This window comes from Periplaneta americana, chromosome 17 (assembly GCF_040183065.1).
Source record: "Periplaneta americana isolate PAMFEO1 chromosome 17, P.americana_PAMFEO1_priV1, whole genome shotgun sequence".
NCBI classification, from domain to species: domain Eukaryota; kingdom Metazoa; phylum Arthropoda; class Insecta; order Blattodea; family Blattidae; genus Periplaneta; species Periplaneta americana.
In genome coordinates, this window is record NC_091133.1 from 5,185,983 (window position 1) to 5,211,514 (window position 25,532).

General features: G+C 36.1%; 1 protein-coding gene across 1 annotated transcript in view; it reads right to left on the reverse strand.

The window, feature by feature from the left end:
* Positions 1-364: 364 nt before the first annotated feature.
* The window catches only part of LOC138692580 (oocyte zinc finger protein XlCOF6-like), a 31,036-nt gene continuing 5,868 nt past the window's right edge, over positions 365-25,532 (reverse strand). The window contains exons 2-4 of the mRNA XM_069815577.1: positions 18,288-18,385; positions 6,072-6,154; positions 365-1,501 (exon numbers count right to left, since the gene is read on the reverse strand). Coding sequence (XP_069671678.1) covers positions 613-1,501; positions 6,072-6,154; positions 18,288-18,380 — 1,065 coding nt within the window. The 5' untranslated portion in view covers positions 18,381-18,385 and the 3' untranslated portion in view covers positions 365-612. The remainder of the gene's footprint in view (positions 1,502-6,071; positions 6,155-18,287; positions 18,386-25,532) is intronic.

The window sequence follows — 25,532 nt, forward strand, 5'->3', positions numbered from 1 at the left end:
TTCGTTATCGTGTTTCAAAACCCGTTTTGTCCATCCGTACGGAACAAAACAAGTTAAGTCCATCATATTTTTTTTTTAAGTTGTGATTATTCCTAAGTTAGAAACAAGTGATTTTCTGCGCTAGTCATTTCGATATCCAAAAGAGTCGTTCATACAATAGTGTTTTCTGTTAATTTTTTATCCACAAAATAAAGTCGTAGAAGTTCTTTGACTTCATTAAATACTTGAAAGGTCAAAATACAAGTGTTCATAAGTGAAGATTAAAAATAATGGAGATAATTATTACAGTTGTCTGAACACTATTTATTGATAAATTTTATTATTTTATTTATTTTATCAATAAATAGTGTTCAGACAACTGTAATAATTATCTCCATTATTTTTTATTCTTCGACTTTCCTGAAAATTTATGATTTCTGGACTTATCGGTTTTTGTTTCGGAGCTCCTCTCTCTGCAGACACCATTGTGTATGAGGAAATGTTTCAGTTGTCCAGATTGTGAGTATAATTCTTCTCACGCATCGGATTTCAGTGTTCTGTCCCCTGTAGGTATGCAGCCAGAGTTTACAGATATCCAGATCGTCTGGAACATATTTCACAGACATTGCGTTCTTATGAACTTTCGCCGCTATGTGTCTGTAAATGATTCCTTAAAGAAGCCAACTGAGTGAAACACTTTCCACATACATCGCATTTGAATGGTCTCTCCCCTGTGTGAACGCGAACGTGATTCATGAGAGTTCCCTTTTCGGAAAAACACTTTCCACAGGTATTACATTTGAATGGTCTTTCGCCTGTATGTACAAATGAATGTTTTTTTAAACGCCCCGATTCAGGGAAACTCTTTCCACAGACATTACATTTGAAAGGCCTTTCGCCTGTATGTATGCGTGCATGTTTTCTCAAACACCCCGATTCTCGGAAACTCTTTTCGCAGACATCGCATTTGAAAGGCTTTTCGCCTGTATGTATGCGTTGATGGATTTTCATATGCCCCAAATGTCTGAAAGACTTTCCACAGACGTGACACTCAAATGGCATCTCCCCTGTATGTATGCGTGCATGTTTTTTTAAACGCCCCGATTCAGGGAAACTCTTTCCACAGACATTACATTTGAAAGGCTTTTCGCCTGTGTGTATACGTTCATGAATTTTCATATGCGCCAATTGTCTGAAAGTCTTTCCACAGAAGCCACACTCAAATGGCATCTCGCCGGTGTGTAAGCGTGCATGAATTCTAAGATATCTAGGACACAAATAGCACTTGCCACAGACATCGCATTTGAATGATTTTTTCAAAGTATGAGTAAGAAAATGACGTTTCAGTGATTGCGATGTTAGGAAAGCCTCATTACAGACATCACACCTGAGAGAATTGTGGCTAAAGTCACCGTCAATCGAGGTGTCGAATCCGTAGCTGCAATGCTGTTCCAATTCCTCTTCTTTGTGAGCATTGCTCTCGCATGCTGATGACTCAGTTTTGTCAACTATATCAACAACGCTGAAATAAAAATTCAACAGTCTACAGAGTAGTCTATACGGTGAGATAAAAATATACAAACATGCATAAGTGCATAGAAATATCGAAGGAACCATATTCCAACATCTGTTATATTACACGCATATTCAGGTTTCATTCTCTGCAATTTGAAAAGCTATGCTTCACTGACACTCCATAATTACTGAGAGACAAGATTATCACAGAACTGGCAGTGGTATGGACGAGAGGGCCTGCGGAGTGTATGATTACTGCTCATAACTTGCAACACGAAAGTGTTTCTCTAATAAATCACAGTTGAACATTAATGAACCTAAAGAAATTATGTCGAAATAAATGAGGGGCGTTTTCACAAAACTCGTTATCTACAAAATCGTCCTTTTTTCAAGATATCTCTTTCCTAAAATACACAACTGTAGATACCGAGTTTTGAAAAATCTCTTTTATTTCAAGATAAATTTACTGATATACTTACCAACTTTAGCTTAATTCTGATAACACCATTGGATTATCCTGACCCACAAACATAAGGATACGCTGAAACCTCAAAATCGAAAAAAATGTAGATAACGAGTTTTGTGAAAACGCCACTCAAATTGCTGTCATAAAAAATATTAACATGGTTCAAATAAAGACTACTTCCAAATTATTATGCACCAACTGCCCAAAGACAGGTCTGAACTTCACAAGTGATATCAAGAGTAGATTACTGTAACTGGTATGAAAATTTATATATGTCTATACAACTATAATTATTAATATTATATAGAAATCTTGATTTTTATAAAATACAATAAATAATGTTAAAAATTGTTCAATCTTATGACTTACCAATTTAATATTAACATTTGAAGAGTCCACTGCAAGAATGATGGATGTCGCTTTCTTGTTGAAAATGAACCAAGACTGTCAATGCATAGCTTAAGACATACAGAATGTACATAGAGAGTTATGTGGCATTAACACTGATAGTCATTGTCCAGTTATATAATCTACATGTTGGTTAAATTGAAATTTGTTATCGATGATGATTCCAAGATACTTCATGCTATTTACTTCTTCTAATTTCTTGTTGTTCATATACAGTTCAAAATTTTTCTTAGTTCCGATCTTACTTCATGTTATATAGATTAATTTTCATTTCTGCTCACTGAATGATAATTTGTTGTTTTCTGCCTTGGTGCAACCAGTGGCGGTGAGTCAATAAGAGCACAAGAGCACGTGAACACCTTGTTTCCATTAATGCACGACTAGTTTTATTATTTGATACCGTACTGACGTAGTGGGGATGTATAATATCAGAATCGAGTATTTTAAACTTCCCGCATCTTGCATAAACTTCTTATGTAAACTTGGCAACATCCGTTCACGTACAAGCCGTGCTCCTTTCGAGTTGGTTACAGGAATTTCACGCATGCGCGGGAGAAAATTGTCTTTAGCTGGCCGATTATGACTCGTCAAGAGCACAAAGGATTAAGTGAACATGATGAGTATCTATCCTACAGATGTCAGGTCCATCGATGCCTATCATTCACGTGCTATATCTCGAGGAGGAAATTTAATAGCCTGTAGATGTCAGCATCTGACTGTAGGAACGTTTACTTACGTGTACAGTGCTGCTACGAGAGTGTAGTTTGTGAATTACTATACTTCAGTGTCGGCACAATAGCATAGTTTGGCTTTCAAACATGTGCTGGCTGACTGTGGCAATGGTATGAATTTATGTATCTGTCTGGCAGTGTATAATATTTAAGAATAATATTTACTGGCATGTATTTATAGTAATCTATGCAAATGGGATTACAGTACTGGTATAGGCTATAGTGTATCAGTGTGTTGTGAATCAAAATATATTATTGTATATAACGAGACCGTGGTATGTATTCATTTTTAACAAACGTAAACAATGAACTGTGTTCAAGTAATTTTGAACAGTAAAGAACTGGGTAAACTGGCTCACCAAGAAAAATTGGAAATAAAAAGACTGAGTTTATTATTATTATTATCATTATTATTATTATTATTATTATTATTATTATTATTATTATTAATATGAATATTATTATTATTATTATTATTGTTGTTATTATTATTATTATTATTATTATTATTATTATTATTATTATTATTATTATTATTATTATTATTATTATTATTATTATTATTATTATTATTATGTTGTTTTGAATTTATATACGGTTTTTTTGTCGATAGTGAAACACTGAAATCATGACATTTCATATTAAACTAAACGTACGATTTCAAATTCTCTTCGATTTTGGAACCACAAAGTGTGAACACACATAATATTTTATCACGAGCCGTCACTGGGTAACCTTTGTCAGCTCGACATTTGCGTTATTTTCAACTTCCAGTTTGCTTTTACCTTTGATTAAGATAACAACATCATCTGAGAATGCAATTACTTTTGTGCATTGCTTGTAATTTAATTTCAATAGGGAGTCGTACTGGATAATCCATAATCCGGATGCACAGCATGACCCTTGAGGGCATCCTTACCTTAAACTTCTCTCTATTTTTATGTTATTGACAGATAATATGCATTTCCTATAGTTGAGGTAGTTTCTCACCAGGTCATAAAGGTTTCTGGGGCACTAAAATTTCTCTAACGCATTCAAGATGCTAGCTAGGCACCAGGCTGCATCGAAGGCCCCTTTCACGTCGAGGCTAATCATTGCAACATGTTTTTCTCCTAGATTTTCTGCTACGAAATTTTTAACTGCCATGATAGCATCCACTGCTCCTGTTTGAAGTGTGAATCCATATTGATTTCTACTCAGTATATCTTTCAGTTCAAATGATACATTATTCTATTTATTAATAGTTTTTTCCAGCACCTTGGCAGCCACATTTAACAGACTTATCGGTCGATACTTAGAGACATCATCAGAATGCTCTTTTCCTGGTTTGACGATTGGTATAATTATGGATTTTGTCCATGGGTTAGGGAAATTTCCTGCTTTGGGCATCCATTATACAATGCAGTTACGAATAGCGGTATCTGTTCGAACACGTGTCGTAAAATATTACTTGTCATTCCATCTTCCCCTGACACTTTCCTGTCATCCATTCTATCAAGTACATCTCGTATCTCCTCTTTCGTGAATAGCATGTCGTCATAAGTGCTCGGGGCTATTTGTTGTTAATCTGATGTGTTTGTGGTACTCATTATCATGTTCTTCATCATCATCTTGGGTAAAATGGTTCATCACGTGGTTCATTTGTCAGCCAGATCCTTTGTATAAGTGCCATCATCTTTCCTTAGGGTTTCTGTTCTTGCCAGATGCTATCTTATACACTGCACTCCATGGGTTGGTGATTGTGGTGATGTTGCAGTACTCTTTCCAGGATTTAATTTTTTTCCTGTCGAATGCTGGTTTGATATTCTCTTTTTGATTCCTTGTAGAGTGATTTCCTATGTTGGCGCAGAGCACCATCGCCTCTTGTCCTTTGGTATCTTCTTCTTTGGGCGTTAACCATTTTTCTCATAATTGTCAATTCCTTTGTCCACTGTGGGACTGATTTGGTTCCGGCTGCTCTCGGGGCAGATGTGAGAGTTCTAAATTAGTTCTTGCAGGCTGTAGAGATGATAACTTGAAAATGGCTTGCCATTTCTTCGACGTCAGACTGTTCGGAAACGAGGTCATGTATTTTTGGTCGACCTGATTTAAGTAGTCTTCCTCTCTTTTATAGCAATGATGAAATGTTAAATGTTGTTTTATTTAACGACGCTCCCAACAGCAGAGGTTATATCAGCGTCGCCGGATGTGTTGGAATTTTGTCCCGCAGAGTTCTTTTACATGCCAGTAAATCTACTGACATGAGCCTTTGCATTTAAGCACACTTAAATGCCATCGACCTGACCCGGGATCGAACCTGCAACCTTGGGCATAGAAGGTCAGTGCTATACCAACTCGCCAACCAGGTCGACGGCAATGATGAGATTTTCTTTAAAGAGAGAGAGAGAGGGAGGGACGGACGGAGAGAGAGAGAGAGGGAGGGAGAGGGAGGGAGAAAGAGGAAGGGAGATGGGAGAGAGGGAGAGGGGGGAGAGGGAGGGGAGATGGAGAGGGAGAAGGATAGAGGGGAAGAGAGGGAAGAGGGGGAGAGCGAGAGAGAGAGATGTGTGTGTGTGCGCGTGCGTGCGTGTGTGTGTGGGGGGCGCGCGCCTATATGGTTCGTTGAAGTGTAAAAAGAATATACGTGATGAGTCCTAATACCTAATACCACTATTTGCACTACAATGGTTCTCTGTTAACTAAGGTTTTCACTATCTCCTTCGGGCTGAAGGCTGTTTGGACTAGAGATATTCATAACAAAGTACGAGGAATTAATTCTAAATTATATCACAAAATATGGTTGATTATTTCTTCAGTCTTCATTTTATGAAAGAAATAAAATAAAATCTCTAGCACTTATTGCCTTCATAACTTCCTTTTTCCATGATTTCCGAAGTCATTCTTATTATATAGCCGAACCATTCCATGCTCTAACAGAGTGCATATTAACATCATATGTGTCAATATTAATAAAGGGTAACGTGAAGACTCACCTACTGGTCAAAATATCATTCTCCTCTGCCGTAACTTCCAGTTCCAACTCGTCCTTTACTGTGTCCAAATCACACAACTCTTTCTATAAAATAAAGACAGAAAGATGGCGCAAGTTAAATGAATAGTGCATCGATTCTTCATGACATAGACCTGCATTTAAATCCTACTGAGTCCAGGTACAAAACTGAATAGCAAACGCCAATTCTTGGAAATGTTGTTTCATAAGGTTTTTCTGTTTCCAGTACACTAAGATTTAAACTGATATTGTAAGAAAAAAATGCAAGTAAATGTCTTTACCCAATAATTAATTTAATGAAATCTAGATAATGTCTAAGGATTTCATTGTGTGCTCACAATATTTAATATTGAACACTGATTGCCAGTAAACACTCCCTACAACATTCCATTTAAATGTAACATCGAAATGAAAACTGGGAGTAAATCTTCTTACACTGATTCTAAGATCATGTCCTCTTAGAAAGTAAGAGCTGGATGTCATGAAATGTAATAAAAATACATATAAAGTTATAACCGTAATTGAAAATTAGGGTTTATTCAAGTAAAGGAAAATATAACTTTTCATAGAAAATATTAATGGGATTGTCATATGCTAAAGATTAAGATCATAGCTGTGGTCCACGCATTCCGTCTTTATTCCAGCCACGTGGAGATCAATAAATTCCCTTCCTGCAGAAGACAGAGACATAATACATATGTAACATATCGATGATTGAGAACAGATACATACGATACACAAAAGCAATGTTTACTTGTTTAATTCTACAAATAAAAAATAGGTTATATATCGATATTATGTCTGGAAAAGAATTCATATCTGAAAGTTAAAAATTCACTGTACTGTGTCTCTACTTGTGTAGGTACATATTTTCTACGAATCTAAATATCTAAAATATATTTATGAAACACATACCAAGTGAAAGAATAAAAAGTGATGTTATTGACACTGTAAACCTAATTATTCCAATTCAATAAGAATTACATGAGTAATTAATATTCCATAAAAGATACATAATCTCACCTTGGCTGTTTATAATGTTCGTAAAGTCTTCTATAGTAATCTCAGACCTCGAGTGACATTAATTAGGACTATTTCGTGAATAAAATAAAAAATGTAAATAATATATCCCTAAGATTCGCTCACAAAATGTTAATAACTGCATATTTATGAATACTTAACCTATTCAGACATTGTGAAGCCAAAATAGATGAATAACAATTACTGCAATAAAGAAATTGAATGTTATTCAGTAATGCCAATTGAGAAAAGCGAAATACAGGTTTTAAAATGTTGCTATTTATCAATATATTAAAATTTTATCAATATTATGGCTTAACACAATACGCGAAACAAATTATTCAATGTTTAGTATATTTACATTTGTTGTATTATTCTACGAACGTTTTCGCCCTCATCAGGTACAATAAAATTTCTTTTAAATTTTGTTAACTGCCTACCATTGGAGGTAGTTGAGAACGACTCAGTATACTCTCCTACATAAATTTTACAATATTAAATGTTTTATATAAATTTTGTTGACAGAAAATTAAAATAAACATATATGAATTATAAAACGAAAAAAAAAAATTAAACAGAGTGAATATGATGATTCAAAATTTGGCAAGAGCGATGTCAGTAGTAAGTGTCTGTGGTAGTTCAAAAGTCTTCCTGAAGCTTTCAAAGAACTTGGGAATCACACCACGAGCTCCAAAAAGAAGATTAATCACCTCAATGTTTTAAAGCTGATATTTTACTTTGAATAATCAACTGTTGTCAGATAAATGTTGAACTTTTCTTGATTCACATCCTCCAGCTGGCTACTCCCCATTTCAATCCTTATGGTAGGATCAATTATATATCCTATCTTGGTAGTCTGGGAATACGCTATGATGTCAATATGTCTAGAGGAGCAAGAGTTTCAGTCTCTGGGCATCCATGTCTGCACCGGGATCCATCCAAAGAACAACCTGGTACTCCTCTAACTGTTGCTAAATTGGCATTCATTTTAAGGCAGGTTACCTGTTCAGATGTAGATAGCCAGACTTATTATAAATCCAGGCACTGGCTTTAGGTACTTTGCTGTATAATTCTACACCTCGGCCTCTTCCAGGCATTACTTCCCAGGAATCGAATTCTCTATTTCTTAATCCCTCTCTTAATTTCCTAGTCACAGATTTACGAAGTTGAATTGGACAAGGGAGAATTGACAGGAACAATTAATTAATATTAGGGGAGAAAAATTCGTTCTGGTGCCAGAACGAATTTTTCTCCTCTAATATTAATTGTTACCATAACAGATATGGGCGGCCGGGTAGCTTAGTTGGTAGAGCAGCTGACTACGGACTGGAAGGTCCGGGATTCGATCCCAGGTGGTGACAGGATTTTTTCTCGTTGCCAAACTTTCAGAACGGCCCCAAGGTTCACTCGGCCTTCTATAAAATTGAGTACCGGGTCTTTCCCGGGGGTAAAAGGCGGTCAGAACATGGTGCCAACCACACCACCTCATTCTAGTGCCGAGGTCATGGAAAGCATGGGGCTCTACCTTCATGCCCCCCAAGTGCCTCCATGGCATGTTACGGGATACCTTTACCATTTACCTTACCATAACAGATATATTCTGTAGGACCAAAAAATAATAATCTTTACGTAGGAAGAATTAAGTTCAGACAACAAAGGTCGCATACTATTTACATAAGGATTTTCATTTAATATTAAAGTGATGCAGATGTTGCAGTGTTGCAAGAATGCTTCCCATGATGCTCTGACCAATCCCGAACCTCTGTATCTTTTGCTTGCATATAACATACTAGTAGGTGTATCAGATGGCAACACAAGCATTTGTTTAACAGATTAACTTGTCAATATCTTCTAAGAATGTTCCTGGTAACTGATGGATAGGAGCCATTTGTAATGGGTAGATCAATTTAGACCATATGTACTGGTTATCAATGTTGAGCTTTTGATCTGGGCGGAGCATGGAGGTGGATACTATATTTTCCAAATCATTTTTCAGACTTAACATAAATGCCTCCCGATCAAATTTTATTTCCTCATTGAATGATACACTCAAATATCTTATGGTTTCATCTTGTTTGATCCCTCTTGTAGAACAAACTTCATAAAGAATCATGTAACTTTCCTTTTACAATATTAATGGAAGTTGATTTATTAGGATTAAAAGCTTCTTCACCATTAATACTAGGTCCTGGGCAGCTGACATATCTTTCCCTATGATTAATAAATCATCAGCAAAGGCAGCCATAGTTAGATTGTCTAAATTTTCAGAAACCTCAAAACCAAATTTATCACTGACTTGTTTCTCCGTAAATTATTTTATGCTCGACCATGCCGAAACGTAGTAATTATACACCTGGTAGCAGACCTTTAATGCATGTCATTAAAGTACACCTACTCATTAAAGGTCAGGTCTTTCAGTCAATGACGACTCAGGTTACAACTGTCCAGCCAATGACAGGTCAGCTTTCTACCGTTATAAAACCGCAAGTATCGATTATTCTCGGATATGCAATCGAAAGAGAATTACCGAAAAGTCACGGAGGCTGGAAATCCAATACTGTCGCAGAAGGTTATGTTCTGTTACTATAATAATTAGCGTTAATTGTAAATAATATTCAAATAAATTCAATTTGTCATCTAGTTTTTCAATGTCTAATTTAATTTCAATGTTATCTCTGTAGGTTCTTATGGCCTAGCAAGGTCAACGTGGATATCTGTTCCTCGGAAAAAATGAATACTTTCGCGTCTGCGCACATCTCACAACATACGGAACATTGCTGAAGGTCAGATACAATTAAAATTAATAATATCAAGTTAGAAATATGGTCGAGCATAAAAAGTCGTATGAAAATTATGAAACTCGCTTGCGCTCGTTTCATAAATATCCATACTCACTTCTTAATTACCTTCATTATAGGCTCGTTGCAAAATGTACTATTAAAATAAAATCTATTGGCATATTAAAAATTAATGGGGATAAAGGTGACCCTAGGAAAACTCCTTTTTGTAATACAATTGGAACAGAGATCTCTTTGGAATTGTGAATCCGAGTAAAGTTCCCCACTACTAAAGATTGAACTAATTCTCGTAAAGGTACTGGAATAGGTAGGGATTTCAGACAATTAGTTACATGTTCTAATCCAATAGAATCAAAGGCCTGTCGCACATCCAACATAACTATTGAGACATTCTTCTTCTGCTTAGCTTTCTTGAGGCACCCATTAACTAATGAAGTATTAATAAATGTTCCTGGTTGCGATACAAATCCCCTTTGGTTTTCATTTAACCCAGATAAGACTGACGTCCTACATATAGGACACCGGACGTTTCACACAAATATGATAATAACATTGACTATGACAGACTAAATATAAGAAAAAAATTGGAGGCAATTTATAACACATAAGGATTATGGTATCATGATTGCCGACTATGAAAATCTTACACAGCAATGTTAAAAAAATAAAACGTCCGGGTCCTATATATAGGACGTCAGTCTTATCTGGGTTAAGTTAACAAATTGCCTCAGTGTAGAATCAAGAACTCTTTCAATCAATCTTCGATTTACTGACCAAACAGACGTTGGCCTCCAGTTATTGGAATCACTCTTCTCCCCTTGCCTTTGTAAATTAATATATTTTTGGCTTCAGGCATTTTATCTGGAACAGTTTTCCATTTTAGCATTATGTTCAATATAAGAGATATTATTGGAGAGCATTCAGTTATTATCAAAGTCCGAATTAGAACCCTATCAGGGCCAGGAGCTGATTTAGCTGATTCATCTTGTTCACACATTTTTGTATAACTTCTATAGAAATTTTAAACTCCTGTTGTAACTCATCATTAGGTAGACTAGAATGAAATGTGACATAATTTTCAAGTGTACAATTATTTGGAACTCCCCATTCATTTTCCATAGCATTTTTAAAATCTTGTATTGGTATTGTTATTATTCAATATTGATCGAGTACACTCTTTGCAGTCATTAAAATATTGACATTGCAAAAGTTCATAATTATATTTTTTGTTTTTTTTTTTCCTATCTCTTTTGGACTGTTTTTGAGGATTAGTGCTATCTTAATAGCTCCTATCATTAGTGGTAAAAATGTTTTTGTTTTCTCATTTCATAAAAACAGGACCCGGTAGCTTATGATTCATTTCTGTAAGGGCTTCCACAAAATCAATATAAATTGTATTGAACTCACCAGGCCTTGGATTCTTTTCCAATAGAGCTTCAAATTTTTTAGTAAATAACTGAATTTCTTGCCAAACTTTATCCAGATGTACTGCTTCAGTATTTCGGACGAAAGATCTGTCAATTATCATAGTGGAGGATTGATCTGAAGTGCTAGATTGGTCTTCAGAAGATCGATGTTGATCAAAAATATATTCCCTCTGTTTTTCGGGATGAGATTTTGTAATGTGTGTATAATCTCACATACAATTTGCCACAATATCGACACGGTGTAGTGGTATTATGAGACTTTATCTGAGAATTTTCAATCATCTTATTATCACTTATTTGTGACTCATTAATAAGAAAGTACACACTGATGTATTTGCTGCTAAATTCATTCATACTTATAATAGTAGTCCTTACTTACTTACTGGCTTTTAAGGAACCCAAAGGTTCGTTGCCGCCCTCACATAAGCCAACCCATTGGTCCCTATCCTGAGAAAGATTAATCCAGTCTCTATCATCATATCCCACCTCCCTCAAATCCATTTTAATATTATCCTCCCATCTACGTCTCGGCTTCCCCAAAGGTCTTTTTCCCTCCAGCCTCCCAACTAACACTCTATATGCATTTCTGGATTCGCCCATACGTGCTACATGTCCTGCCCATCTCAAACGTCTGAATTTAATGTTCCTAATTATGTCAGGTGAAGAATACAATGCTTGCAGTTCTGTGTTGTGTAACTTTCTCCATTCTCTTGTAACTTCATCCCTCTTAGCCCCAAATATTTTCCTAAGCACCTTATTCTCAAACACCCTTAACCTATGTTCCTCTCTCAAAGTGAGAGTCCAAGTTTCACAACCATAAAGAACAACCAGTAATATAACTGTTTTATAAATTCTAAGTTTCAGATTTTTTGACAGCAGACTGGATGATAAAAGCTTCTCACCTGAATAATAACAGGCATTTCCCATATTTATTCTGTGTTTAATTTCCTCCCGAATATCATTTATATTTGTTACTGTTGCTCCAAGATATTTGAACTTCTCCACCTCTTCAAAAGATAAATTTCCATTTTTTATATTTCCATTTCGTACAATATTCTGGTCACGAGACATAATCATATACTTTGTCTTTTCGGGATTTACTTCCACACCTAACTCTTTACTTGCTTCCAGTAAAATTCCCGTGTTTTCCCTAATTGTTTGTGGATTTTCTCCTAACATATTCACGTCATCCGCATAAACAAGAAGCTGATGTAACCCGTTCAATTCCAAGCCCTCTCTGTTATCCTGGACTTTCCTAATGGCATACTCTAGAGCAAAGTTAAAAAGTAAAGGTGATAGTGCATCTCCTTGCTTTAGCCCGCAGTGAATTGGAAATGCATCTGACAGAAACTGACCTATACGAACTCTGCTGTAAGTTTCACTGAGACACATTTTAATTAATCGAACTAGTTTCTTGGGAATACCAAATTCAATAAGAATATCATATAAAACTTCTCTCTTAACCGAGTCATATGCCTTTTTGAAATCTATGAATAACTGATGCACTGTACCCTTATACTCCCATTTTTTCTCCATTATCTGTCGAATACAAAATATCTGGTCAACAGTTGATATATTACGCCTAAAACCACACTGATGATCCCCAATAATTTCATCTACATATGGAGTTAAACTTCTTAAAAGAATATTGGACAAAATTTTGTACGACGTTAACAAAAGTGATATTCCTCGAAAGTTACTACAGTTAGTCTTGTCCCCCTTCTTAAAGATAGGTACGATTATGGACTCCTTCCATTGTTCTGGTACAATTTCCTTTTCCCAAATAGCAAGTACAAGCTTATAAATTTCTTTAGATAATGCGCTTCCACCCTTTTGTATTAATTCTGCTGGAATTTGATCGATACCTGGAGACTTATCATTTTTCAGATTTTCTATCGCAATTTCGACTTCAGAAAGTGTGGGTTCGGGTATAAATGGCTCAGCAGTTTGTATTTCAATTTCGTCCCGATCATTTCTATTTGGCTTATGTATATTTAGGAGTTGTCCAAAATAGTTTTTCCATCTGTTAAGGATTGAATGAGAGTCTGCAAGCAAGTCACCATTCTCATCCTTGATCACGTTTACCCTTGCCTGATATCCATTCTTGAATTCTTTTATGCCCTTATATAAATCTCTAATGTTTTTATTTTTACTATTTGTTTCTACCTCATTCAGTTTTTCCTTCAAGTATTCTCTCTTTTTATTTCTAAGCGTACGATTTGCTTCCCGTCTTTTATTGAAATAATTATCTCCATTCGCCTCAACTGGATCCTGTAAGAATTTCAATTTTGCCTGTTTCCTTCTTTCTACTACCATGCATAATAGTAGTCCTACATTATAATAAATAACACCATAATGAAACAAATGGTTACCATATGCAAATAAACAAGTCCAGGAAACCAAATAGCAAAATTCCGTTTTCACTTTTCTTCACATATTAAATCAGATAAAATGTCACTAACATTTGCACAAGTATAATATGTAATAATTTGAATGAAAATTACAATAAAATAACAGTAAGTTATGCTTTCCACTAAAAAACGAAGATAAATATCAAGCACAATGTATATTGTAATATTGTTGTCATTATGTCCAACTAAAAACTTACAATATCAAATATCTAAAATCAATTATAAAAATTCTGAACACATGTTCAAAAGTGTGCATCATAATGAAGTACAATTTATGTAGAATGTCAAGTGTACTGTACACTTGGATAAAATATGAACATACAAAGTAAGGTGAAAGATTGGAACACACTCCTCAAAAATCCCTCAGCACAGAAAACTGGAATAAATGAAAGTTCTGCTCATGTAGCGACAAAATTACAGTAGAACTTGGTTATAGCGACCTCGCCTATAACGTCAAATATTCTGTGGTCCCAAATAATTCCCCATAAGACATATGCTTTCCTACCTTGCTTAATACGACAAACATATATGTGTCTACCTCGCATATAACGTCATTTTCAATCTCAGTTTGGAATAAGATTTTCTAAGAACCAAAGTATTTTAAGAAATATTTTGTTGAAATCTGACCCTGACAAATTCTTTACAGTCTCCTTCTGTCATAGACATCTGGAATGCAGGCGGATTCCCCACCCCATTGTAACCTGCCCGAATTCATGCGGTATTAGATCAGTTTCGACAGGAAGTTTTCACTAAGTGCGCGCATTTTAAAGCAGTATGGCCACTAAAAGAAGTGAGTGACGCTTTAGAAGTCATTAGAATTATGCACATACAACGTAATTTAGCCCTAGAAAGTGTGTATTGGGCAAGTAGAAGACAACAGAGTAAAATGACTGATTACTTCACTTCTAAGTAAAGTAGTTTGGTGAGCACTCAACAAACTGTCTTAATACAGAATACTGTATTTATAATTGTAGGCCTACGTGTATTTTGTTATGTTCATGGTAGACTTAAAAGTCAATACATAAATCTGAAATAAGTCTAATTAAGTATGATTTGAGGCTTTCTCGGCGTTGGTTCGCTAATATGTTTTCGCGGGATATCAGCCGAGTTAAGATTTTGGAATGCTCCAAGCTTTCGACTGCTATCTCTGCAGCCATCTTCAGGGAAGTGATGTCCGAACAGAAAGTCGAAAGGTTATATAGATGTGGCTGTCTCAGGTGAAACGGGATTGGTTGGCGGATCGGCCAATCCGGGGCCGGGAATTGTCATCGCTCGTAAGCTCCGCCCCTCCCGGGATTACTGCGTGAAGTTTGGCGGGCGGCGAGCCCTGTTCCGCCGGTTGGAATCGGTTGCCGTCTTCGGTCCGTGATCTTCATGACCTTGATTGTAAGAGGGCCTGAGTTGGTCTAAGGCCGGTGTCCATGCCTGACTGAGCTGGAGTCCACTGTCTCTGTTAAAGTTGTTTTTCTCCAGCTTGATCTCTATGGCCTCCTTGATTGTACGATCCCAGTAGTGGCTTGATTTGTTAATGACCTTGGTGTGGTCAAACAGTATTTTATGCTCCTTTTCTATGCTGTGTTGCGCCACTGCAGATTTTTCCGGGTAATACAGCCTCAGGTTCCTCTTATGTTCTTTGATTCTGTCTTCTATTGTGCGGCCAGTCTGCCCTATGTATACTTCGCCACACTCGCATGGAATCTTGTAAATCCCTGGAGTCCTTAAGCCCTGACTGTCCAGGCCCTAGACTCAGCCACACACAAGCCGAGCCACTTCTTCCGCTACGTAGACGACACCTTCGTGGTCTGGCCGCACGGACAAGACAAGCTACAAGAGTTCCTACAACATCTCAACAGCATCCACGCGAATATCCAGTTCACCATGGAGGTGGAGTCAGAGGGCTCACTGCCGTTCCTGGATATCCACATACACAGGAAAGCAGATGGTACTCTCGGACATGGCGTGTATAGAAAGCCGACGCACACAGATCTGTGCCTGAATGCACTCAGCCTCCACCACCCTTCGCAGAAGAAGTCCGTCCTGACTAGTCTACTACATCGCGCCATAGTCATTTCCGATATCAACAACTTGCCTGCAGAAATGGACCATCTTCGTAGAACACTACAACAAAACAACTACAGCCGGAGAGACATCAGCAAAGCCCTCAAACAAGTTACCACGAGATGTAACACAATAGACTTAGACAGCAAGCAAGAACCGACAAAGAAAGCTTTCATTCCATTCTGCGGGAGCGTGTCACACAAAATAAGCAGAATCCTCCAGAAGGTTAATATCAAAACCATCCATAAACCACAGAGCAAAATCCGGAGTCATCTACGTCAGGTTAAAGACAGTCAGGGCTTAAGGACTCCAGGGATTTACAAGATTCCATGCGAGTGTGGCGAAGTATACATAGGGCAGACTGGCCGCACAATAGAAGACAGAATCAAAGAACATAAGAGGAACCTGAGGCTGTATTACCCGGAAAAATCTGCAGTGGCGCAACACAGCATAGAAAAGGAGCATAAAATACTGTTTGACCACACCAAGGTCATTAACAAATCAAGCCACTACTGGGATCGTACAATCAAGGAGGCCATAGAGATCAAGCTGGAGAAAAACAACTTTAACAGAGACAGTGGACTCCAGCTCAGTCAGGCATGGACACCGGCCTTAGACCAACTCAGGCCCTCTTACAATCAAGGTCATGAAGATCACGGACCGAAGACGGCAACCGATTCCAACCGGCGGAACAGGGCTCGCCGCCCGCCAAACTTCACGCAGTAATCCCGGGAGGGGCGGAGCTTACGAGCGATGACAATTCCCGGCCCCGGATTGGCCGATCCGCCAACCAATCCCGTTTCACCTGAGACAGCCACATCTATATAACCTTTCGACTTTCTGTTCGGACATCACTTCCCTGAAGATGGCTGCAGAGATAGCAGTCGAAAGCTTGGAGCATTCCAAAATCTTAACTCGGCTGATATCCCGCGAAAACATATTAGTAAGTCTAATTAAGTTTGTTATTTTTCATTTTCCACCTCTCTAGACTGATAATGTAAATCTCGGTTACTACGACACTCGTTTATAACATAATGTTTAAGGTCCCTTGGATGTCGTTGTAACCAAGTTCTACTGTACTTAAATGAAGGCCCTACAGAATGCAAGAAACCCACACTCCATAAACGAACTTAAATAGGATGTTAAGAGATGCAATAAATTCTATCAGTGCTGAAGAACTTGCAGAGTGACTGCGAATTTAATAAAAGTATGTCAACTGTGTTTTGCAGTAAATGGAGGACATTTTGAGCAACGAATGTGGGCTTGATAAGTACTGCAACTTTTAAGCATTGTAACAGTAGGCTTGTAGGCCTAAAGGCCCATTCACAATGAAAATTAAACATAAACATAACGTAAGCATAAAATCTTGTGTCCATGTTATTTAATGAAAGCATTCACAATGAATTACATAAGCATAAACTTAATCTTAATCATATGACGTTAACATGAAAGTTTGCAAACTCCAAACTTTCATGCTTATGTTTATGCGATTTGGAAACAGTGCACAAGCGGAAAGCGTGTTTTCACTTTTTGTTTAACATCTCATGGGCTTTGCCTACATGGATAGCTAGGCGCGCAACATGGAATCACAGTCTACTATAAACAGTCACGAAGCTTCAGTTTTGAGGGTGCTAGAAACAATAGACTGTGACGGTACTATTTTGCATTGCCTGTAATGAGGCGATATTAGCGATCCTAGTGGTGAGCAACTACCTAATGTTTGCATATTTACTACGTATTGAGTTTCGCGACTGTATATACTAGACTGTGATGGAATCATATGACAAAAAGTTGATTATTTTACATCTCCGTTTCTTTGATTTCAAGTATTGAAAGCCATATACTGATGTCATTGTAGTTATTACAAACATAAATTGAATAGCTACATCGTCAGTCATTGTGCAATTCTCCATTTTTATGTAATAGATTCTGTAGTTTTGTTAATTCGGTATGTTTGTTTCCACACACGTGTTATGTTTACGTTATGTTTAATTTTCATTGTGAATGGGCCTTGGCTACTTAAGTTTGTGGCATATGTTTATGTGCTTATGTTAATGTTTACGTTATGTTTAATTTTCATTGTGAATGAGCCTTAAAAGTGCAGGAGACGCGCGCGTTTCTCGTGGTAACCAACACATTGATAGCAGAGCATCCTGAACTAATCTCACTGTATATTCCTTAAGATATAGAAGGCATTAACAAATGAAGACAATCTATGAAAAGCATTTTGATTGAAGGTTATCTTAAATCTCGTTTAAACCAGCCCCCATTATCAGCTCTTAAAATTTTATGAAATAGTAAATAAGAAGCCTGTAACACGTGACATGAAACCAAACACGACAAACAGGTCTGTATCTGGAATTTCTTAATCTATTTACTGAGAGTCTGCTAGCTATAAACTGGGAGATACACCCATATATTTGTCAAATTCTACAATATTATATATGTCGGATATAGAAAATATAAGCAGTGACTTTCGATTTACCTCTGATAAGGACTTCTTCCCATCTGTATCAGTGTTATCACTCCACTGTATAGCCAAAGGATCGACCTCAGGTTCCTTCTTGATCACATCCATCACGACTGTAACACGGAATCAGACCCCAATCCTCAATAAACAATGTTCGTTTATTTCATATAGACACCGCGTGAGCATATCTATATGCACTATCCTAGGTTACTATTACTAGGAATACGTAACTTTTCCAACTAATCAACCAGCAGCAGAGAATTAGTCTTGGCACAACTAAGTTTTCACTGTAGGCCTGAACATTGCAGTTTAAACGACAAATATATTGATAAAAGCGGAATTTTAGCCCATGACACCCATTATACTCTCTTTCTTTGTTGCGACAATTTACCGTAGATGTTATCAATTCACAACTCAACTGCGTATTTTATCACTTTTATTCAGATAGCTGAGTCTATTCCGCTTGCATTTGTCACGTCGGGCATATGTGCTCAGGTTCAACAAAATCTGGTCGCGCTACAGCTGATACATAATGGTAAGAAACCATTTCTACACTCAAAGTACAGAGCGTTCGCCTACGGGTGGGGCCAGGAAAGCGGCCTGCCTGCGGTGTCGCTTGCGGGAATCGTGTATCAGTAAGCTTCCGCTTTCTATACTATATTCTGTAGGGTTTTAATTTTAAAAGTTTAGCAGCAGTAAAGACTGATGTTTTTGAAACACTAACTTCCTGTGAAACACATCTTACAGATTTATTAGGAGAGCGTGTAAATGATGCACTGGTTTCATCAATGTTTTCTTCCGTCAATACTCTTTGTTTTCGCTTAGGAATTGTAGCATTTATCGACCCTGTTGTCCTTAATTTGTTAACAAGACGTCTAACAGTTTCTCTACCCTGAACTGGAGCACCCCGATATTTCACTTCAAATTGCCTATGCACCTCTCTACATGACTCTGTTTTCACATAGGCCTCGTAAAAAACTCTCTGTTCAAGCGTGATTTTGCGTTTTGCATTGTTAACAAATTTTACACACACGCTGAATATTTAAGCAACTCTGTCAAGAAACTGCACTGTACGTGTTAAATACTGCAACATCTGGCTCACAACTGATAACTTGTCGACCTTGATGTCCTTGATTGTCGAGCGTGTCTCAACAACTGCGCGCACAAAGCGGCGTATCAGTACATGCAGCTTTCCTGGCCTCACCCATAGGTGAACGCTCTGTACAATCGCTACCGTAATTCTATTGACGGCAAAATTGAATTCAAAATGATATTTGTGTAATTGTTGCTTATCACGACTTTGGAAACATACTGATAGCTATTGATATATAATAACTCAATTACGAACAGAAATATTTGTTACATTATTGTGGGTAGGGTTGACTTAAAAGATTTCAGGGTAAATAAAAGAGGTAGGAGGACAGCTTCTCGCGCAAAGCATGACGGTAATTTCTTTAACATAATGCACCTGAACTAATTGAGTTCCGATTTCAGTGATACAAAATATACTCGTATACGCGCTTCATTTATTTCGCAGGGCACTTCTTAGGAAAAGATATTCGAGAAGGTGATCTCTTGTAATCAGTATTATTTTCTGTTATCTTGTTATTCCTTCTTATGATTGCATGTTATAATTTGCCTCATGCTTTAATATCTAATGACACATACAGCAGGATCTACCGAAAGGGATCAATGAGGAAGTAAAGAAATAATTACAATTAGAACATTCAATGCATCGCATGCAACATTATCAGAACAAATGGATAAATCATCTGTATCGCATGCGTACAAACAGAATCCCGAAAGCCATTTTTCACTATCCTCCAAACGGGAAGAGATCTCTAGGTCGTCCAATGAAACGCTAGGATGAAAATTCAACCATTAGGTCGTAAGAGGCTTTAGGGACTAATAGTAGAAAGAAAGAAAAATATGTAGTTTAAGTGGTATCTCATTTAGTTTGTCTCTAGCCAAACTTGAATCTCCCATTACACAACATTCAGTTTGGAGACATATCGAAAACAAAAGGAAAAGTTCCATATCAACGAAAAATAAGTACAGTACTATTTTATACGCAGCTCATAGTAAAAGGCTATATAATACATAGGAAACCGAATGCAGATTTTATTTTATTTTACACAAGAAAAAGTGGGAATGCAAATATTTCTAGAAACATCACGTCCACCCATACATAATGATAATCATTATTATATGATATGATAGAGATATGATATGATATGATATGATATGATATGATATGATATGATATGATATATGTTATGATATGATATGATATAAGATATGATATATGATATGATATATGTTACGATATGATATGATATAAGATATGATATATGATATGATATAAGATATGATATGATATATGATATGATATAAGATATGATATATGTTATGATATGATATATGATATGATATAAGATATATGTTATGATATGATATATATGATATAAGATATGATATATGTTATGATATGATATAAGATATGATATATGTTATGATATATGATATGATATGATATATGATATGATATGATATATGATATATATGATATGATATGATATGATATGATATGATATGATATGATATGATATGATATGATATGATATGATATGATATAGTATGATGATAGCGTACGATAAGCAACAATGATATATTTTATATAGGATAGGATTAGGATAGGATAAGATACAATAGGATAGGATATAAAATAAATATACAGGTATGTTATTCATGCTGGTGATGCGCAAAGAATGTATAGCAATGTCATAAGAGTAAGAGATATTACCAAGTAATACTAAATTAACCATCCAGGTTACAAACAGGGTTAATCGCCAGTTTAGACCTGAATGGCCTCTTAAATATTTGAAATGAGGATTCGTTGATGCAGGCTATTTTATAGAGCTTCACTAATAGCATATGGAAATTGTTTTGAATGATGCTCAATTTATTCTTATGGGGATAAATATTATTTTCATTAAGAGTAAACTAATTACATTGGTAGTAACTGACAGATTAATTTAAATTATCGACTAGTGATAAAATATATCTTGCATTAGCAAAAAACGAAGTTAGGTGGAAATGAATATACGGCTGTGTTGTGTCCTTTAAGCATAGCAACAAATTTATGAAGACAACACAAATGGATTAGACACTGTGTTGTACTTCCTGACTCTCTGACATGATTTATATATTACACTTTCTTATGGATAGGAGGGATTCCTTATTTAGAATGTGATCTCAGGCTTTCGAAATATTCACAAGTTTAAATATTCACTATTACTAAGTTTATTAACAAAATGTCAAATTAGAACAGATAAATATAGGGTACTGAAAGTGAACGATTATTTACCAAGTATCAAAATTGCTTTTAATTTTAAAGTATCAGAATGAAATAATTAATAATAATTAAATGTAAAGTAAAAGAATTGAATTGTTGATTTTACCTACAGTTGACTGTAGGGCCAACCCTGCTGCTATTCAGAGATGATGCCATTTTCTGCCTTTCTTCTGGACGTCGGTAAGTTATGACTGCTATCTAATATGACTAATGACCACGATATCGCACTGGCTGAACACCACGTTATCGATTCTTAACCATAATTTAGAATCGGCGTTTCCTGCTGTCAATTGGTACAATATAGACTTAAGGAACTCTCACAATTTTCAAGGTTTGAATCGTCTGTTTTGACTGAACCAATAGAACATCAGAATTCAAAATGATCACCAATTAGGAGTCTCGCGAGACATGCAGATTGTCAATTATTACTGGACAATCTGCGATTTTCGTTATGTCAGCTGGCTTTGCGAAATGCAAGCGTACACACTTCCTGTCTTGTTCAAGGACTGGACTTTGACTTCTGCTGTGTCGCTAAATTGTACGGCTGTAATCTGTTGCTGTGTGGAGAAACAGGAAGCTCTGTCGCGTGTTATAAGCATGTCTTCATAGATTAACCTGAATGTTTTGATAAGTACGATTTCATTACTTTGAAATACGGTGAAAATATATTGCTAAATAGTTAAAATATATTGCTTATGGTCATAACCACAGATTACGATTCTTATCATAATCCTTGGGCACAACACCTGTATACACAATTAACTGCTGTGAGATGTAAAAAGAAATGGAAAGGACAGGTTATAAAGTAATCTGAGATAGACTAAGCAGAACTGTAAAAAATTAATAACACTAATATAAACACAGAATAAATATGGGAAATGCATGTTATTATTCGGTTGAGAAGCTTCTATCATCCTGTCTGTTGTCAAAAAAACTAAAAGTTAGAATTTATAAAACAGTTATATTACTGGTTGTTCTATATGGCTGTGAAACTTGAACTCTCACTTTGAGAGAGGAACAGAGATTAAGGGTGTTTGAGAATAAGGTTCTTAGGATATTTGGAGCTAAGAGGGATGAGGTTACAGGAGAATGGAGAAAGTTACACAACGCAGAGCTGCACGCATTGTATTCTTCACCTGACATAATTAGAAACATTAAATCCAGACGTTTGACATGGGCAGGGCATGTAGCACGTATGGGCGAATCCAGAAATGCATATAGAGTGCTAGTTGGGAGACCGGGGGGAAAAAGACCTTTGGGAGGCCGAGACGTAGATGGGAAGATAATATTAAAATGGATTTGAGGGAGGTGGTATATGATGGTAGAGACTGGATTAATCTTGCTCAGGATAGGGACCAATGGCGGGCTTATGTGAGGGTGGCAATGAACCTCCAGGTCCCTTAAAAGCCAGTAAGTAAGTAAGTAGTATAAATTGCACTCTTTTAGTAATATACAAAAAAAGTTATATTAATGACTGTTTATCCTTTGTCTGTATAAGGAAAATCTTCCTAAATGTATTTGCTTCATTAAAATTATACATGACAAACATTTGTTTCTATGAGGGACAGTCAAAAAGTAACTTTAATAATTGTTTTATTAATTGAATATGTACAATAATACTACAAACACTTCATCACTTTTCAACATAGTCCTCACTACGTTCAATGCAAATTTTCCTTTTATACTATGTTGAAAAGTGGTGAAGTGTTTGTAGTATTATAGAACATATTCAATTAATAAAACAATTATTAAGGTTACTTTTAAATTCAAAGGTGTGTTGTGTGTGTCTAATGCCTACCCACTTCACTTTTCGTGATTCGGCTTTTGCATACTGCGGATAGATGGCAGGATTATGACCCATTTTCAAGTTGCACACCACTTCAGCGGGCCACGTTATGCATGAAGTGTATCTGTGAAGAGTTATGTCGTGTACCAAGGTGAGTGTATGTGCACGTGTTCGTGTAAGTGTAGTGTAGGGAATGGGTGAGGAAGGGAGAAGGGGAAACCTAGTGCCGACACATAGCCTACTAGCCGCGAAACCAGGTGGCCCGGGTTCGATTCCCGGTTGGGGCAAGTTACCTGGTTGAGGTTTTTTCCGGGGTTTTCCCTCAACCCAATATGAGCAAATGCTGGGTAACTTTCGGTGTTGGACCCCGACTCTTTTCATTGGCATTATCACCTTCATTTCATTCAGACGCTAAATAACCTAAGCTGTTGAAAAAGCGTCGTAAAATAACCTACAAATAAAAAACGTAGCCTACTCTGTCGAATAGCACCAAGGGGTCTGCCAAGCTTAACGTCCCCATCCGATGGACGAATCACTATCAACAGTGACATATGCCTTCTCTTCATATGCACTGCACAATAAAATGATATTTAATCGTCAGACTTATTCCTCGTAAAAATCTCAGGTTCCCATAAGGACAAAATGGAAAGCACACGGAGCCACGTTAAAAGGATCATTTGCAGCCAAGAGATTTTGCCCAATAAATGTACAGGGAAATAATGAAAAAAGAAAAAGACATTACAAATAAATTCTTGGTGAAATTAGATGTATGTATAATGTAATTGTAATAGTGAAGAAATTAAATCACATAATATAATATTATTTTCAATGTTTGGTTTCCTAAATGTTTTTAATTTTCTCCTGTTTTTTAAGTTTTGATAAGTTAGCATGTAAAAGTTATATAATTTGTGAGTTATTATTGTCAATGACGTATGGTATTGTTTTAAGTTCCATCTGTTTTTTTTTAAGGTTTCTTTATTAAATTTAATTTCAATAAAATATAATATACCGTAACTTATATTATCAAGCTGGCTAACACGAGCTTCATTTCATTGCTATATTAATACCAAGGTTGTATTGTTTTAAACTGTGATGTTACTATGATTTAAATTCTGATTGGTTTGTTTTTTCAATTTCACTTTGAATAAATTATAATATGATATGTAAAAAAGGTGACTGATACCTTAATTCCACTGTTTCTTTTATCTTTTATATTGGTGGAACATTTTTTTATTGCGTTGCAGAAAATACGACCGTGCCTGCAGGCAATATGGAATTCGGCCGACACTACGTGACGCTCTTGGAAATGATTTTAATTGTACAAATGCAGTTCTGAGATTTTTATCGAATACAGGACTGGATAAGGTGATTCAGTTTTTTTTTTTTTTAATTGATCCGTTTTATTTATCCACCGAACCCTTTACATCCGGAGGTTACATTTGTTGTTTTATATTTGATTTTACATTGTTGTCATTTCGGACTTTATACATCCGAATATTTTATAAAATTTTATGGTTTTAAAATATGATTCACAATTTATCTCTGGTGGCCTTAGTTTTGTTTTATTTGTTCGTTTTGAATACCACCTAGTGTGGTAGAATTGCTCACTTTTATGCTTCTGTAGAAATCACCTTATGTATATTGCATTTGTGTGCCTCGTTTTATAGTGACAACGCTTTTTAGTTCTTTTAGCACTCTGATTATTACATTATTTATGTAGAATTTTAGATAAGGGCGCAAATAGCCATAGTAGCTGACGCGCCCTTCTTAAACCCTACTACTACTACTTTATCTTCTATTTCTGATATAATTTTATTATAAATTTAGACAAACTAAAGTAATAGGCCGTGTGATAGGAGCCAGAGAAACTATTCCTCATTTTGTAAAATTATTTTGGCAAACACATAACCCAAAAATCTACAAATTAAAATTTATTGTGTTGTTAGCTATTAAAGGATCCATAGCTCTCTCTAAGAAATCATTGTTATAACTTACAGCTGTAAATTTCTATATTTCTGTGTTTATATTTATATAATTTGTATAATCAGTGAAGGTTTCTTATGAACCAGTCACTAGAGAAAATTGTTAAAATGCCTTCAAAATTCCTTGGATTTATAGT